General features: G+C 32.9%; 2 protein-coding genes across 6 annotated transcripts in view; one reads left to right on the plus strand and one right to left on the minus strand.

Annotated features, from left to right (window-relative positions):
• The window catches only part of LOC143153649 (protein FAM13B), a 28,754-nt gene extending 20,351 nt beyond the window's left edge, over positions 1-8,403 (plus strand). Inside the window, exons 5-11 of one of the 2 annotated variants that reach the window (XM_076325079.1) lie at positions 2,599-2,790; positions 2,928-3,069; positions 3,144-3,374; positions 3,474-3,674; positions 3,756-4,409; positions 4,480-4,727; positions 4,810-8,403. In XM_076325079.1, the coding sequence (XP_076181194.1) occupies positions 2,599-2,790; positions 2,928-3,069; positions 3,144-3,374; positions 3,474-3,674; positions 3,756-4,409; positions 4,480-4,727; positions 4,810-5,023 (1,882 nt within the window). In that variant the 3' untranslated portion in view covers positions 5,024-8,403. The remainder of the gene's footprint in view (positions 1-2,598; positions 2,791-2,927; positions 3,070-3,143; positions 3,375-3,473; positions 3,675-3,755; positions 4,410-4,479; positions 4,728-4,809) is intronic. The other variant, XM_076325070.1, reaches the window with a different exon arrangement.
• On the minus strand, positions 7,419-12,651 carry LOC143153667 (uncharacterized). 4 transcript variants are annotated; one of them, XM_076325094.1, is made up of 12 exons: positions 12,477-12,651; positions 12,105-12,171; positions 11,659-11,922; positions 11,356-11,576; positions 10,816-11,260; positions 10,419-10,707; positions 10,072-10,354; positions 9,777-10,010; positions 9,539-9,688; positions 9,366-9,481; positions 9,164-9,296; positions 7,421-9,064 (listed from the first exon to the last, which is right to left on the minus strand). In XM_076325094.1, exons 2-12 carry the CDS (start codon positions 12,136-12,138, stop codon positions 8,798-8,800), a joined length of 2,436 nt encoding a protein of 811 aa, XP_076181209.1. In that variant the 5' UTR covers positions 12,139-12,171; positions 12,477-12,651; the 3' UTR covers positions 7,421-8,797. The 4 variants fall into 4 exon arrangements, with proteins under 4 accessions (XP_076181218.1, XP_076181209.1, XP_076181205.1 ...); XM_076325114.1 differs by having other exon boundaries at positions 7,422-9,064; positions 9,587-9,688; XM_076325103.1 differs by having other exon boundaries at positions 7,419-9,064; positions 9,366-9,688; positions 10,174-10,354.
• Positions 12,652-13,066: the final 415 nt, after the last annotated feature.

Genomic DNA, 13,066 nt, shown 5'->3' on the forward strand with positions numbered 1-13,066 from the left:
CGATTAAATTTTACAAGCCTTGAGGTAGTCGCAATTTCTCGATATATCTCGAGAAGCTATTCGATCTGTTACTGATATAATCGAGTATTACACAGTTGTGACTCGACAAGATGAGCTTTCGATTTGTACCGTCTACTTTAGGATAGTTCGTAGGTTTCGGTAATTACTTCGATGTTCGCTCGAATGTTTCACGAAACCGTCGGATGTTAAGAACTTGATCCGTTTAGCGATAAATTACACAACAGAAACCTAATACTGTTTCCTGATAACGATGCAAAAGTTAAGTGAATACGATATAACAGTTCGAATATTAAAGAAATATGAATTACGTAACAAAAACTAAATCTACATTGATGTAAGAATTCTGTTTCCATGCAGGGAACATCTATGGGAGTATATTGATCTCTGCGTGCAACGTAAGTGAGAATTCGTTGCAGTTTTTCCTCTACACTTTACCCACCCAGACAGCAATTTTATCTGCAATCTCTGCCGCTGAAGGAATAAAACTTTAAATCGATCGTCGTGTATGTCGAGTATCCTCGCGCTACTGACAGGTTTAATTGAGTTACTTTAATCGAGCGGCCACCAGCTCGTTACTTCTATGGCATCTACTGACTCGATTATCAATCGATAGAATAACCATGTAGATCGTTTAGAAACAGTGTAACTCGATACAAATTTTCTTACACGAAATTGCAGACGAGAATGACGTAACGTTCTTTTAGTTTCATTTTAAACTGTAAATATTCGAAATGTTGATTAATTAGCACAATTGTTCTCTTTCGTGTTTATTTATTTAACAAATTTTGACAATCAAGGTGTATTCACTGGGCACCCGTTGTTGTTGAAAGCAACGTCGTTATACTTTAAACCTGTCTGGTCGAGACAGGGGAAAAAAGTTCACGGGGAAAACACGATAAAACGCGTAACGACGTGACCTAGCCTCGCAAAGGCATTTCCCTTTGAACATCGATCGATCAATTCAGACTAGACCTTTTTTTTCCTGTTGGAAAACGCAATTCCTAAAAGCAACGTTTAAACCTTCCATTAAAAAACGGTCGAACCTGTCATATTTTTCGTAAACTTAGAGGTTATAGTACAAACGTAAAATGTCGCAACACTATCCTTAACCAAAATAATTACCGACTAAGAGGTTTCGTAGGCGTTACTCTGTCAGATGACGAATATTTATTTTTATTTTATTTAACGTCCTCACTGCGCCGAGTTCGTAACATTTGTACATTTAAAGTAAAACATTCGTTTACTGTCGGAGATGCGATACAAAAGAATTAAGTGTACAAAGAGGCGTGGTGTAGCTGAAGTGCTGTTTCTAAACCTAACCTAACCAATGAATAATATAACTTTGTGGATAGCCACAAAGTTTTTTAATTACAGACCGAGTCGTTCGACAAGTTCGTAGTGCAATTCCACGAGGGGAACATCGATCGAAACGTTAGTTTATTGATTTACATAATAGAAAGACGATAAAGATATAACATGTAGAATTACACAACCGACGTAACGCAGACGTTTAGTTGATTTTGATTATTTAATATGCATTTCACGTAACTCTTCACACGAACATAAATTTATCGTTGACTAATATTGTCGGAACGTGCATCTCTCGCTTCATTAATTTCTCAGCAACGCTAATCCTTGCCGGTATGAATGGCGTGCCGCGATTGTGGCTTTGCAGTCGGTACAGAATCTTTCGAGCGTTTCGCTCGAATTTTCTCGACGGATCTCCACCTTTCGTTATCTTCCGCGTCGGTTAATTCCATAACCAATTATCGCATCACGAATTAGTTTAATAGGACGGTTGATGCGCCGGCATCAGTGTTGTTTACTTCGTTAATTTTCTATGGGTTCTGATCGAACCGGTCCTCAGTGGCGTAGCGGTGGAATTTTCCAATCGCTCAATGAGTACGGGGCAAAAGGTCTATGATAAGACAAATTCCAATTCATTCTAGACTAGAATAGTAATTATACTATCGAGTATTCGCGACGAAGGATTAAAGTTATGTGAAAAAAAAATTATTAAAATTTTCTGAACGCATAATCAATCCCCGTCTGTATCGATCGACGATTTACGATCAATTTTGACCATTTTTAACGAAAAATAATACATTCGTTCTTGTTTAGTTCTTTCGTTTGTTTCTTGCATTACGAACAAGAGAGAATTGTTAACCGTGAGGTTATACAATTTTCTCCCCACCTACCTCCGCCTTAACTATAGATATCACGTCCGAGTAGTTTACTACGAGCAAAAAAAAAGGAAAAATACGCCACTGTCTCCGTTTTGATAGGATTAGGTCGGTAGAAAGAAACACTACTCACCGAGGACCGGTGACTCACCGTGAAAGTATTTATGCTTTGCAGTTCGTTCACTACTACATGTAATACGTGTATCGCGATACACAGGGAAACACGATGGGGTAATCGTTTCGTCCACATTCTAGAACATCGCGTTACTGTGAATTGTCATTCCCGAAATATAAACGATATCAACAGAAATGATTCACCTCACGCAAGGGGTGTTACGATGAGTAAACCGAGGAACCGTGTGTAACTGTATGCTCGTTTTATTTGTGTTTTCAGCATCCGTGATAACAACGCGGTGAACGGCGTGATCCCTGCCAGTGACTGTAAGATCTGTAAGGACGCAAAGGACGAACCAAAGGATTCAGAAAGCGGCGGCGGCGACGGCGGTACGTCTCTGCTCTGCGCGCTGAAACCGCGTAAGCGCAAAGAACGTCGCGAATCCTGTTGCCAGGAACGGAAACTAATTAGGTACGATCGATAAAAGGAGAGCAGAAAAAAAATAATTAATAAATAAATAAATAAAACATATTCCATCGAGATTATCGATGAAAATATGTGCTCGATAATACGAATTTCGTTTTCTTATAAAAATAAAACGGTTTTAGGAGCAGCAGCGAGGAGCGTGTTCTCGAGAGTCCCGCGGAAGCCGCGGACACGATCAGACGCGTGAGCAGTCACGAGGATTTCAATAGAGAGGAACATTTGCACATATTGTCTCAACTCAGGCAAGACATGGGTCATGGTGTGGTGGGTTCTCTTATCGTATAATATGTTATTTACACGTTGAATACGAAACGTACATTGTCATTATTTATTCACAGAGATGCGGAGGTCTTCCTCTGCACGAAAGAACAAATGTTTCGCCCATATCGAAAAAAGCGCCATCGTTCCCGTCGCCGTGCGAGACGGCTTTGGAAACTGAAAAATTCGAATGCGATGCCGAGAAATTGAGAAGTAGCGAACGTTTTAGCAGAAGCATCACTCCAAGAGGTAGGAAACAAGCACGAAGAAGACGTGTGCACAAGATCGCAGACGCGGTGAGTTCCAGCAAGGTAAAATATAAACTTTCTCAATTACGTCGCCTATCAAGGTGATAAAAATAAAGGTGTGTTTAAAAATTCGCAATAAATCGTACAAAATTCTCACATCAGGAGAACGATGACGGACCTGACAACATTTACAACGTATCGTCGAGCCCCAACAGTCGTAACGGGTCCCCGGCCCAGAGCTTTCTAGAAATGTTGAACAGCGGACCGAGCCGATCACCATCGCCAGCTCGTCCGCCAACGGTCGATCATGAAGATTTAAATAATCCTAGTTTAACAAATTGGACTTTTCAACGGCAAGAAAATGTAAATAACAATGGAACATATAGAGCATTGTTACTATGAAACCTTGTGTAACTTATTGCACGCTAATTATGTGTTCTTCAGGGAGAAGCTGCAGATGCACGAGTGGAAGCCATGCTGTCGCCAAGAAATTCTTTATTGTTGCCTAGACGGTTTTATTCCGAGAACGAAGCGCAACCCAGTACTCCAACAGTTGCAGAACTTGGATTAAAAAATCTGACAAAGCATATAAATGGTTTGAAGAAAAAGATAAAGAAATTTGAAGACGAGTTCGAAGAAAATTTTGGTTATCGTCCAAGTCATTCCGATAAAATGAGCAACAGGGATATAAAAAGATTGTGCACGGAGTTGAACAAATTGAGAAAGGAACATAAGCTTCTAAAGGAAGATCCAGTCAGCGCGTTATTGGCCAATGCAAATAATAGAACAAGAACGGATAGTGGTAGCCCAACTAATAACAATAACAGTCAGGAAAAGTCTAGAGCTACATCGATGGAAGAAATGGTAAAGGACATAGAGAAAAAACTAAGCGAGAAGAGATTAAAATGTAACAGACCCGACAATATGGAAGAGCTCACTTACGAGCAACTGATAGATGAAAAAACTGCTGTGCAGAAAGCTTTGCTTCATATTGAAAATATTTTCGGAAGACCCGTCTCCAAAGAAGATAGGACTGTTGTGCGTCCTTTATATGATAGATATAGAACTTTGAAAAGATTACTTATTAGAGCAGGAGTGGTAAGTGTTGTAATATATCTCTGACGTACAAAATTGATAACTGGTTTTTCTTAAGTAATGTTTTTTACAGAGCAAGAATAAAGATAGTATTTCGGAATTAGCCACTATCTTGGAACACGAAGCAATGGATTTTACGTCATCCAATGTACCCGGCAATCCGTCTGATACAGAAAGAAGAGCCAGCGAGCCAGATATGTCACATAGAGGTATTTTGGATTGTTTAGATGCGGTAGATCAACTACCAACCGACAGTGACAGTCAGCACAGCAGTAGCGAAGGAAGTCGTAGTAATAATGAAAGTCTTCATGCACTTCCACTGTGAGTCTCTTTGATATGTAATTACTTTTCAGTCTATTATATTTGTCGAAGACTTTGTTTAAATTATTTCGTTTCGTTTCAGGGACGAATTGTTGGTTCAACAGAAATTAACCAGACAAGAAAAGAAACGTCTTCGACGAGCTTTGAAAGAATTAGAAACACAATTTGAAGTTCATACTGGTCGCAGAATGCAGAGAGAAGATCGTGACCCGCAGGTTATCACTGTCTACGAATCATATAAACAGGCCAAAGCGAAACTTAGACTGATCGACGCTCTTGTAGCTAAAAACGCTTGACGCAGTATCTAATTGACGCCTTGCGACTTGCATACGTGGCAACGATAAAACCCCAGAGCATCATGAAACATGTGGAACGTGCACAGTAGTCGCTATACAATCAACAAATCGCATTACGTTCGTATAGTTTGTTAAATAATTCTGTTGTGCAATAGGAATGACAAACAAAAGAATTAGAGAAAAATCCAACATTGAAATAAGGAATGTAATATGTATAATAATTTGAAGTTACTAAAAAATCAAAAAATTGTAAGATATAAAGAAAAGGAATACCTACAATAATGATATCGATATCGTTCCTCCCCAGTTTATTTATCGATAATTTTTGTTAGCGTTATTTGTAAATAAAAAAAAAAGAAATGTTTGATGGATGGAAACATTTTCGCGAATTTTGATTCTAGACATTTTATATGGATATCAATGGAAGTAAACGTATTTGTGATTTTGCTATAATTTTCATAAAAAATTATCGAACGTAATAATATTGCTGTATAAATTGTTTCGAGGAACAGTATCGATTATTACAATTAACAACGTCATTTTATCAAGTCTCCTATCGTTTCGGAGACTCGGACTATACATAACTTCATAAAGGGATATTATACGATAGTAATGGATACGAATCCTACCAGAATAGCACTTTGAACTCTAAGCACTAATAGTTAGAAAATGACAGTGGCTACTGCGCTATGCGTATCGAAACGATCCGCCGATTTGCACTTAACTTCCTCAAAATATTCGACATCGATTTTAATACAACAGGAGGATGCTTATTTCATAATATCTATCAAATCATTACAAATGTCTACCTACTTGTATGAACAAGAACTTCGCATGACAAATAATTCATTAGAAAAAACGATGACTACACACGCAAGCAATGCTAACGACTTATTCTATCGAAAGTTTTATACGTACTTTTACTAATGCCATCAAACATATTATGGTTTTATAATAGAAATTTCGAAAATTTTCTTCTTTCTACATTACAGCGTTTGTAAATTTACATTGTGATGTTGTATCATAAGTGTATGATCTCCATATTTTCTACTTTCTCGCATTCCTCTGTGTTTGTCCAAATGTTGAAAACATACGAAAACAGAAAAAGAATTGAAAAATTTTGCTTGAGAAATTGCTATGCTATGTATGCGTCGTTTCTTACTCTAAATCAAGAGGTAGAATACATTCAAAAAAGTTTACGAACCACGCGTGAAAGATGTAACAGCGTCCACCTCGGACATGAATTATGAAATCGCTTTCATAATCAAGACAAATACAATGAGTACATTATATGATTACTTTTTTTTATTTTTTACTTTTTAGAAATTTTAGTAGAGATTTTCTTGTCTAATCGTATTATTTACATTTTCCGATTATTGATCCGCTTGTTGAGATGTTTGTATTTCCTTTATTTACGTAAAGATTGTGATTCGATAGAGTTATCTTTATTTCCAATAGAGAAAACAGGTGTCTAAACTATATATCGTTTAAACTAGAATCGGTATGCTCATTTTATCGTTCGAAAATTATCACCAGATTGGATACTGAGAGTAAAGAACGAATCTGTGGGGTTATTTGTAATGTAAGTACCTTGTAAGAGATATCACATGTTGTAATTGTAGAGTACTATAAACTGTTACAGTCTTATAGCGTATTAAACATATTCACTAAAAGCTCGTTGATTTTTGCGTTTTATAATCTGTTTGCGCGAGTAAAATTTTAAGGCAATTAAGTCTGGCGTAACCGCGACTTTGTAGAATTTGTAAGCAGCGGCGGCGGCCTTAAAATTCAACTTGACGAAGACGAAGTCTCGAACGAGGGTGCTATGGTTGAGTTTAAACTATGTCGAATAAACCGAAAGAAATACTTTGTGAGTTCGATTAACGTTGAAGTGCGCCGAACAGTTTCACGTTTCTTAACGGTTTCTAACAATACTACGAAGCTACAAAGTTTAAACTTTAATATGGAACAAGGATTAAAATATAACCACGTAAACAGGTATCGTAAACAATGATAATATATGTATCGTTTAAAATCTCAATTTTTAAGTCGACTACAAAAATATATAAAAAATTTGTCGCGTAAGTAATCTTGATCGATTCCTTGCTACATATTTTGGTTTAATTTTTGCTGTTTGTGCCGAGTAAAAAATCACTGCGACCTCCTAATTTTTGTTTTATACTAATCCATTTCGCACACTCGCACGAAAAATTGATTTCTTCGAACAACTTTGGACGATTGAGATTTGTCGTAAATTTTATTCCGCGCAGAACAGAATGCGCGGAGCAAACGAAAAAGCAAACGATTTTTTAGACCAAAGCATTTTTTAGTCTGTGATATAATATGAGAGATATACTACTTGCGTTAATATGGGAGAGTGTGTGTGAGAAGGATTTAATTTTCATTTTTCGTAAAAACGATTTCTAACCACGAAGGAACGTTTCTTAATCATCTTCTTCGTAGAAGGTAATCGAGATCGATAATCTGTTTAAAAGATCGCGGAGCAAGGATAATAATTTAAATTACGTTACTTTCTTTCGTGGAAAACCCATTTGACGTAGAATATTCAATTCGCGGATAATCAAACCGTTTATGATTCATTAAATTTAGTTTATACATTGACTAATTTAAAATATTTACTAAATTAAAACTTTATCAAATATAAAAATGAGAAGTTTATTTTTTTTTCTTTTTCAGAGTTCAATATTTTTATATATAATTTCCTTCCGCGGTTTCTAGTGATTGTCGCGACAACTAATTCTTAATGAATCGATTTAAGAAAAAACTTATTTTATATTCGATATCACAGAAATGTTTTATTTCGATAGATTTTGTGTGAACGAGCAGTGACCTTTACAGTAGAAGAGGGAAAAAGTAATGTCATAGAAATAAGATAACATTTTATATTAACGTTATCTAAGATACATTTTGTAGGTTGTAGAAGAGACGTCTTTTCACGCATAAAAATAAAACGCGTGATTCTGTGTATTTGCTTGAGAAAAAGACATTTCTGACACCGATAAATTGAAAATCTGTGTCCATGGAAAATGTGTTACGACTAAAAAAAACTATAAACTCGAGATGGTTCGATTATAATTTTTCACGACATATTTAGAAATTAGCGTTAACACTGAATGATAAATAAAGATCGATATGTTACAATAAGTTTTTGTTTATATATGTATTACAAATAGACGATCAAAAACGAGGAATAAATTACATCTAACAGAATGTAATTGTCCTCAACGTTTATAAACGTGTGATTATGTACAGCAGTTGCATACATAAATACATAAAACCGTACACGCATACAAATCAATATATATGTTATAAGAAGTAGCACGCAGAATCGAATAAAAGAAGAGTATGATCCACTAAAATCATTGTACTCATTCTAGAAAATAATCCAAAGAAAAACCCTTTTTAATCTTAACTATTGTAATGTACAGTGATAAATGACAAATTCTAAAAAACCTAATTGTTTAAGAGAAAATACTACTACAAATTTTATTTGCCTTACACTGTATATTTCTCATAAGTTTCTACCAAATCTTAAACCTGCATTTATGATGAATAGAATTAACAATATCGATCAGTATGCATGTCTTGTAGTTATTTTAATGTAGTAAACAGATGCAGTATCTTGAATTGTTATCCATTTGAGATTCATTTTATTTCTATATATGTACATATGAGAAGTGTTTCAATAATTATCGTATAATAAATATGTTTATTAATAGATTCAACTTACCTTGAAAATATTATGTATCCTTATCACGAAGTTAATTTCAATTGTTTCTGAAATGTTTGAATTTGCCGCAATAGCCCAACTAGCCGAATAGAAGTAGGTTCTCTTGTTGCAATAATACTATTTCCTCTTCTATGATGTAGTTTCTGCTGAAAACTTATTCCATTGGGTTTAAATAATGTAAAGGGCGTGGATGAATAAGTTTTGTTTGATTCCAGTGGAATTTCAGTTGATATACAAACATAACTATTCTTTTCCTGCAGTAACCTCATTTGTTGTTTTAATTGCATTACCTAATATCAAAAAAAAAGTTGAAGTATTATAATTAAAATTAATATTGATATTATACACATCCTAGATTATTATAATTCATAAATATAAGTTTATTTTACCTCCTTATACAAATTAATAACTGCATTTATTTCATCTTCTTTCGCAGTTAACTCTTTTTCGAGATTCAGCACCTCTTTTTCAGACTCTTTATCGATACCTTTTTCTTTTTTTCCTTGTAATTTTTCATATTTTCTATAATTAGTTAAAAATAATTCAATTATAAAAATTTCTAGAATTTTAATATTGGTTGGTGCAATTTACGTGTTTAGTTCTTCAAACTGATCATGAAGATTAATGAGAACTTCTCGTATTCCCTTTGCATCCTGAGAATGATTGATTGATGGAGTATTAAACATGACGGCATTACATTCGTTGCCCTGTAATTTTCTTAGATTAGAATCTTTAACAATTCTATCAATTTGTATTGATTTTACTTCATAAATTTTTGACTGTATGCCAGAAATTTTCGTTTCTGTCTTTACATTTTGTTGAGAAGAAAATATTTTTAACATTTTGGCATTGCTCATAGTTTTTGGTATTTGCATTGCATTGCATCCATTCAATATATTCTCTGATCTAGTATCCTGTAAACAATAGATTTTTATATTTCCAAATGAAAAGCCTATTTTTAATAATACAGTTTTGATTGTATTTTTGTATCTTAAGATAAACCTTTTTTTCATGAAAATCATTTTCAAATAAATTGTCACTTCCACTTATAAAGGAATTTTCTTTCTGGACGAATTCATTGACGATTTCAGTATTTGTGTGAGGCAGTTTGTTGCATTGATTATTTATTTGTTTCATAAGAGTAGATACAGGTTTTATTCCTCTGCTAACTTTACGAATGAGAAGAGGAGTAATTCCATTTACTGTTGGTTGCCTTGTTTTCATTATACTTAATACCTTTTGAATAAAAAAAAATGATTACAATGAATTCTTTTGTAGTCTTGTATAAACAACGTACTTGCTGAATATTTAAACCTAAATTGTGACTTGGGGTTATAGAAGTGCCCACTACAAAGGGTATGTTTCGAAAATTGAATTTACTGAAGTATGGACGATTTACTCTTTTCAATTTTGAAGCAAATGTTGGCATTTCATAACTATGAGTAATCATTGGATCACAATATGATGCTTGCATAATTGAACGTTGACATTGATGTGAATTGCATTTCTCCATAGTACATACAGGAATAGAATTAAACTCCAAATTAGAATTTTGAATATAAGTATTTGTACGTTTCCCTCTAAAATTAAATCCGTATCATATTTAAAATTATTATCTTTACGATCATTATTATTACAACTTACTCTGCTTTATATTTAGACTGACACTGTTTTTGAAAGCTATCTTGTCCATTGTCTTCATCAATGTTACAATTATGTACATTATTACTTTTTTCACATTTTGGTTTTACATATGTATTTTGTTGTTTATTTGTGGCTAATCTGTTACTTGTGTTCATGTAGGAATCAAATTTGGAATGTTTAGCAATGAGAGAAGGGCTATCGTTTTTTGTTGCTGTATTATGATGATAAATTTCAACTACATCATTAGAAGCCTGACGAGATTTTAGTACATGACGATTACTTGTGTTACCTAAGAGATACATAAAAATTAATATACAACTCTTAAACTCTAATATTAGTCTTATATATTAATATGCAACTATTTTGTTTTATTTAGATAAATAATTTTACTCTATACCTTTTGGTTTTCGTTTTTTTGTATCCTTCCCTCCTATGAAAATTGTATCTCTCGTGGTAATAGTACTTTTTGAATTAGAACCATATAATTTTCGTCTACGTTTTTTAAATTTTAATGCGATATCATCTAACTTAGATAAAGAACTTTTCTTGCTTAATAATGAAGAAGGAATTCTTTTTTCCTTTTTCTCACTTTTGGAACGAATTTTAATTTTACCTATAGTTGCAGTTGTAGTTGTAGTTGTAGTTTTTCCACTGCCAACAGCATGCAGTTTAATACCATCCCTTGCAGAAGAAATATTTTGAAGCAAATATTCATTTTCATTATTCAGAATTGATTGTTCAGAAATTTTCTTTGGATTTTCAACACTTTGCATTAATTTTTTAGAATATTTTGTTGAATCATTTTCATGTGGATCTTCCCAGTTATGATTATGTTTTTCATACTGTTGAGAAAATGTTGTACGTATAGTTATAGAAAACATTTTTTATTAAATTGTGTTTCCATAAAATATATTTAATAAATATATATAATAGATACCATCATGTTTTCTTTATGAATTGGTGATGATGAGGTTGATTGAGAATGTAAACTGTGTGGTAGTCTATAAATTCTAGGCGTAATTTCATTTAATTCAACTTCCATTTTTCCCTGTTCACTTAAGTTTTCAATTTTTTCTCCATCTGTACGTTGCACACCAATTTTTGATACAATACGCTGTAATTTTGGACTTTGGCATGAATTATATTTTTTAATATTACCTGTAACAAAAAATATTGTTAAACATCTTATTTACATTTTGAAATAATAAAATAAAAGGTGTAACTTAATATTTTTTCATACTATTGTCATTTGCAGACATGCATTCAATATCATATAACTCGTGTAAAGAGTTATTACAATTTGTCTGTTTGGAAATTATAACTTCACCATGACTAGAAGGTTTACTTCTAGATTTGCAATGATTCAACATATTAGAAGTGTTTTTATTTTCTAGAATTTCTGGTTGTATGTCATGATATAGCATCTTCATATAATTCATATGAGACTGTAAGGAATTGTATCTTGTATTTGTATAATCGAACCATTGTTCCATACGTTTTGAATCTAAATAAATGAAACAAGACAATATCATTCAATTACCATCACATTTGTCATTGATAAAAGTAATCTTAGTCATAGTTAAAAATGTATCTATATTGCTTTAAAAATATAAATTTTAAATTAAAGAACGTTTAAAACGCATATTTTAAGATCAATATTCCTAAGTAGAAAAAAAATATAATTACCATTAAAGCACTTTTTTGTCTTAATAACATCCATATTTTTGTCTTACTAAGTAAGCTTCATAGTTACCTATTAGATAAATCGTCATAAGTGAGAATAATAAAACAAACCGATAATATTCCAATGAGTAAAAGAAATTTGCAGCAACAGAAAAATAAAAGGAATCTATAAAAGTTCGCGAAACCACAATCCGCAGGTTATACTTTTATTGTTAATCGATTACATTTTTGCACGCAAATGTTTTGTTTCCGATCCGTTCGTCTTTCGTTAAAAAAAAATCATTTGCGCAGAATTTTGATTCTTGGCGCAACAAAATGTTTGCGTTACTCGAATTGTATATATTCAATTTAATTTTTATTCAATTTAAAAATTACCTCTTTAATGTAATTCACTAAATTCAAGTCTCATTCATTGTCCCTATAATATTATTGAAATACTGTTACAAAAATGATAATATTCTTTGAGGTAAAAAAAAGCTTTCGTAAAGTACCGTTCAACGTTAATTGACATCAGTGTCACAATGAAATATAGAATAAACATTTCATTTTACCAAGAGTTGGTGTCACGATTTGAAATACTGACCTCAAAAAATACCAATGGTTTTGGAGCGACCTCTTCGTTTAAAAACGGTGATTTTAGAAATTATATTGAACCGAATCACCGAAGTCGGTAAATGAAAGTAGTAAACATACAAAAATTCGTCCTTGTATATCATTTATGGTTCTATCAAACCTATCATTCTCAGAAAATATTATAATAATAAATTCTATTCATTATCACAGATGGAATTTGGAATATTTTAGCAACATGAAAATAAAAATATCATAAAAGTTACAGCTATCCTAACAAGTTAATACAATTTGTTAAGTCTCATTTATTTTCAGAGTCCTATTCTGTAATATGTATCTTATATTCTAAAGAAAGAATGATTAAACAACACTTGGAATTTTAATGTCTTTTTTTT

Source organism: Ptiloglossa arizonensis, chromosome 1, assembly GCF_051014685.1.
Source record: "Ptiloglossa arizonensis isolate GNS036 chromosome 1, iyPtiAriz1_principal, whole genome shotgun sequence".
NCBI lineage: Eukaryota > Metazoa > Arthropoda > Insecta > Hymenoptera > Colletidae > Ptiloglossa > Ptiloglossa arizonensis.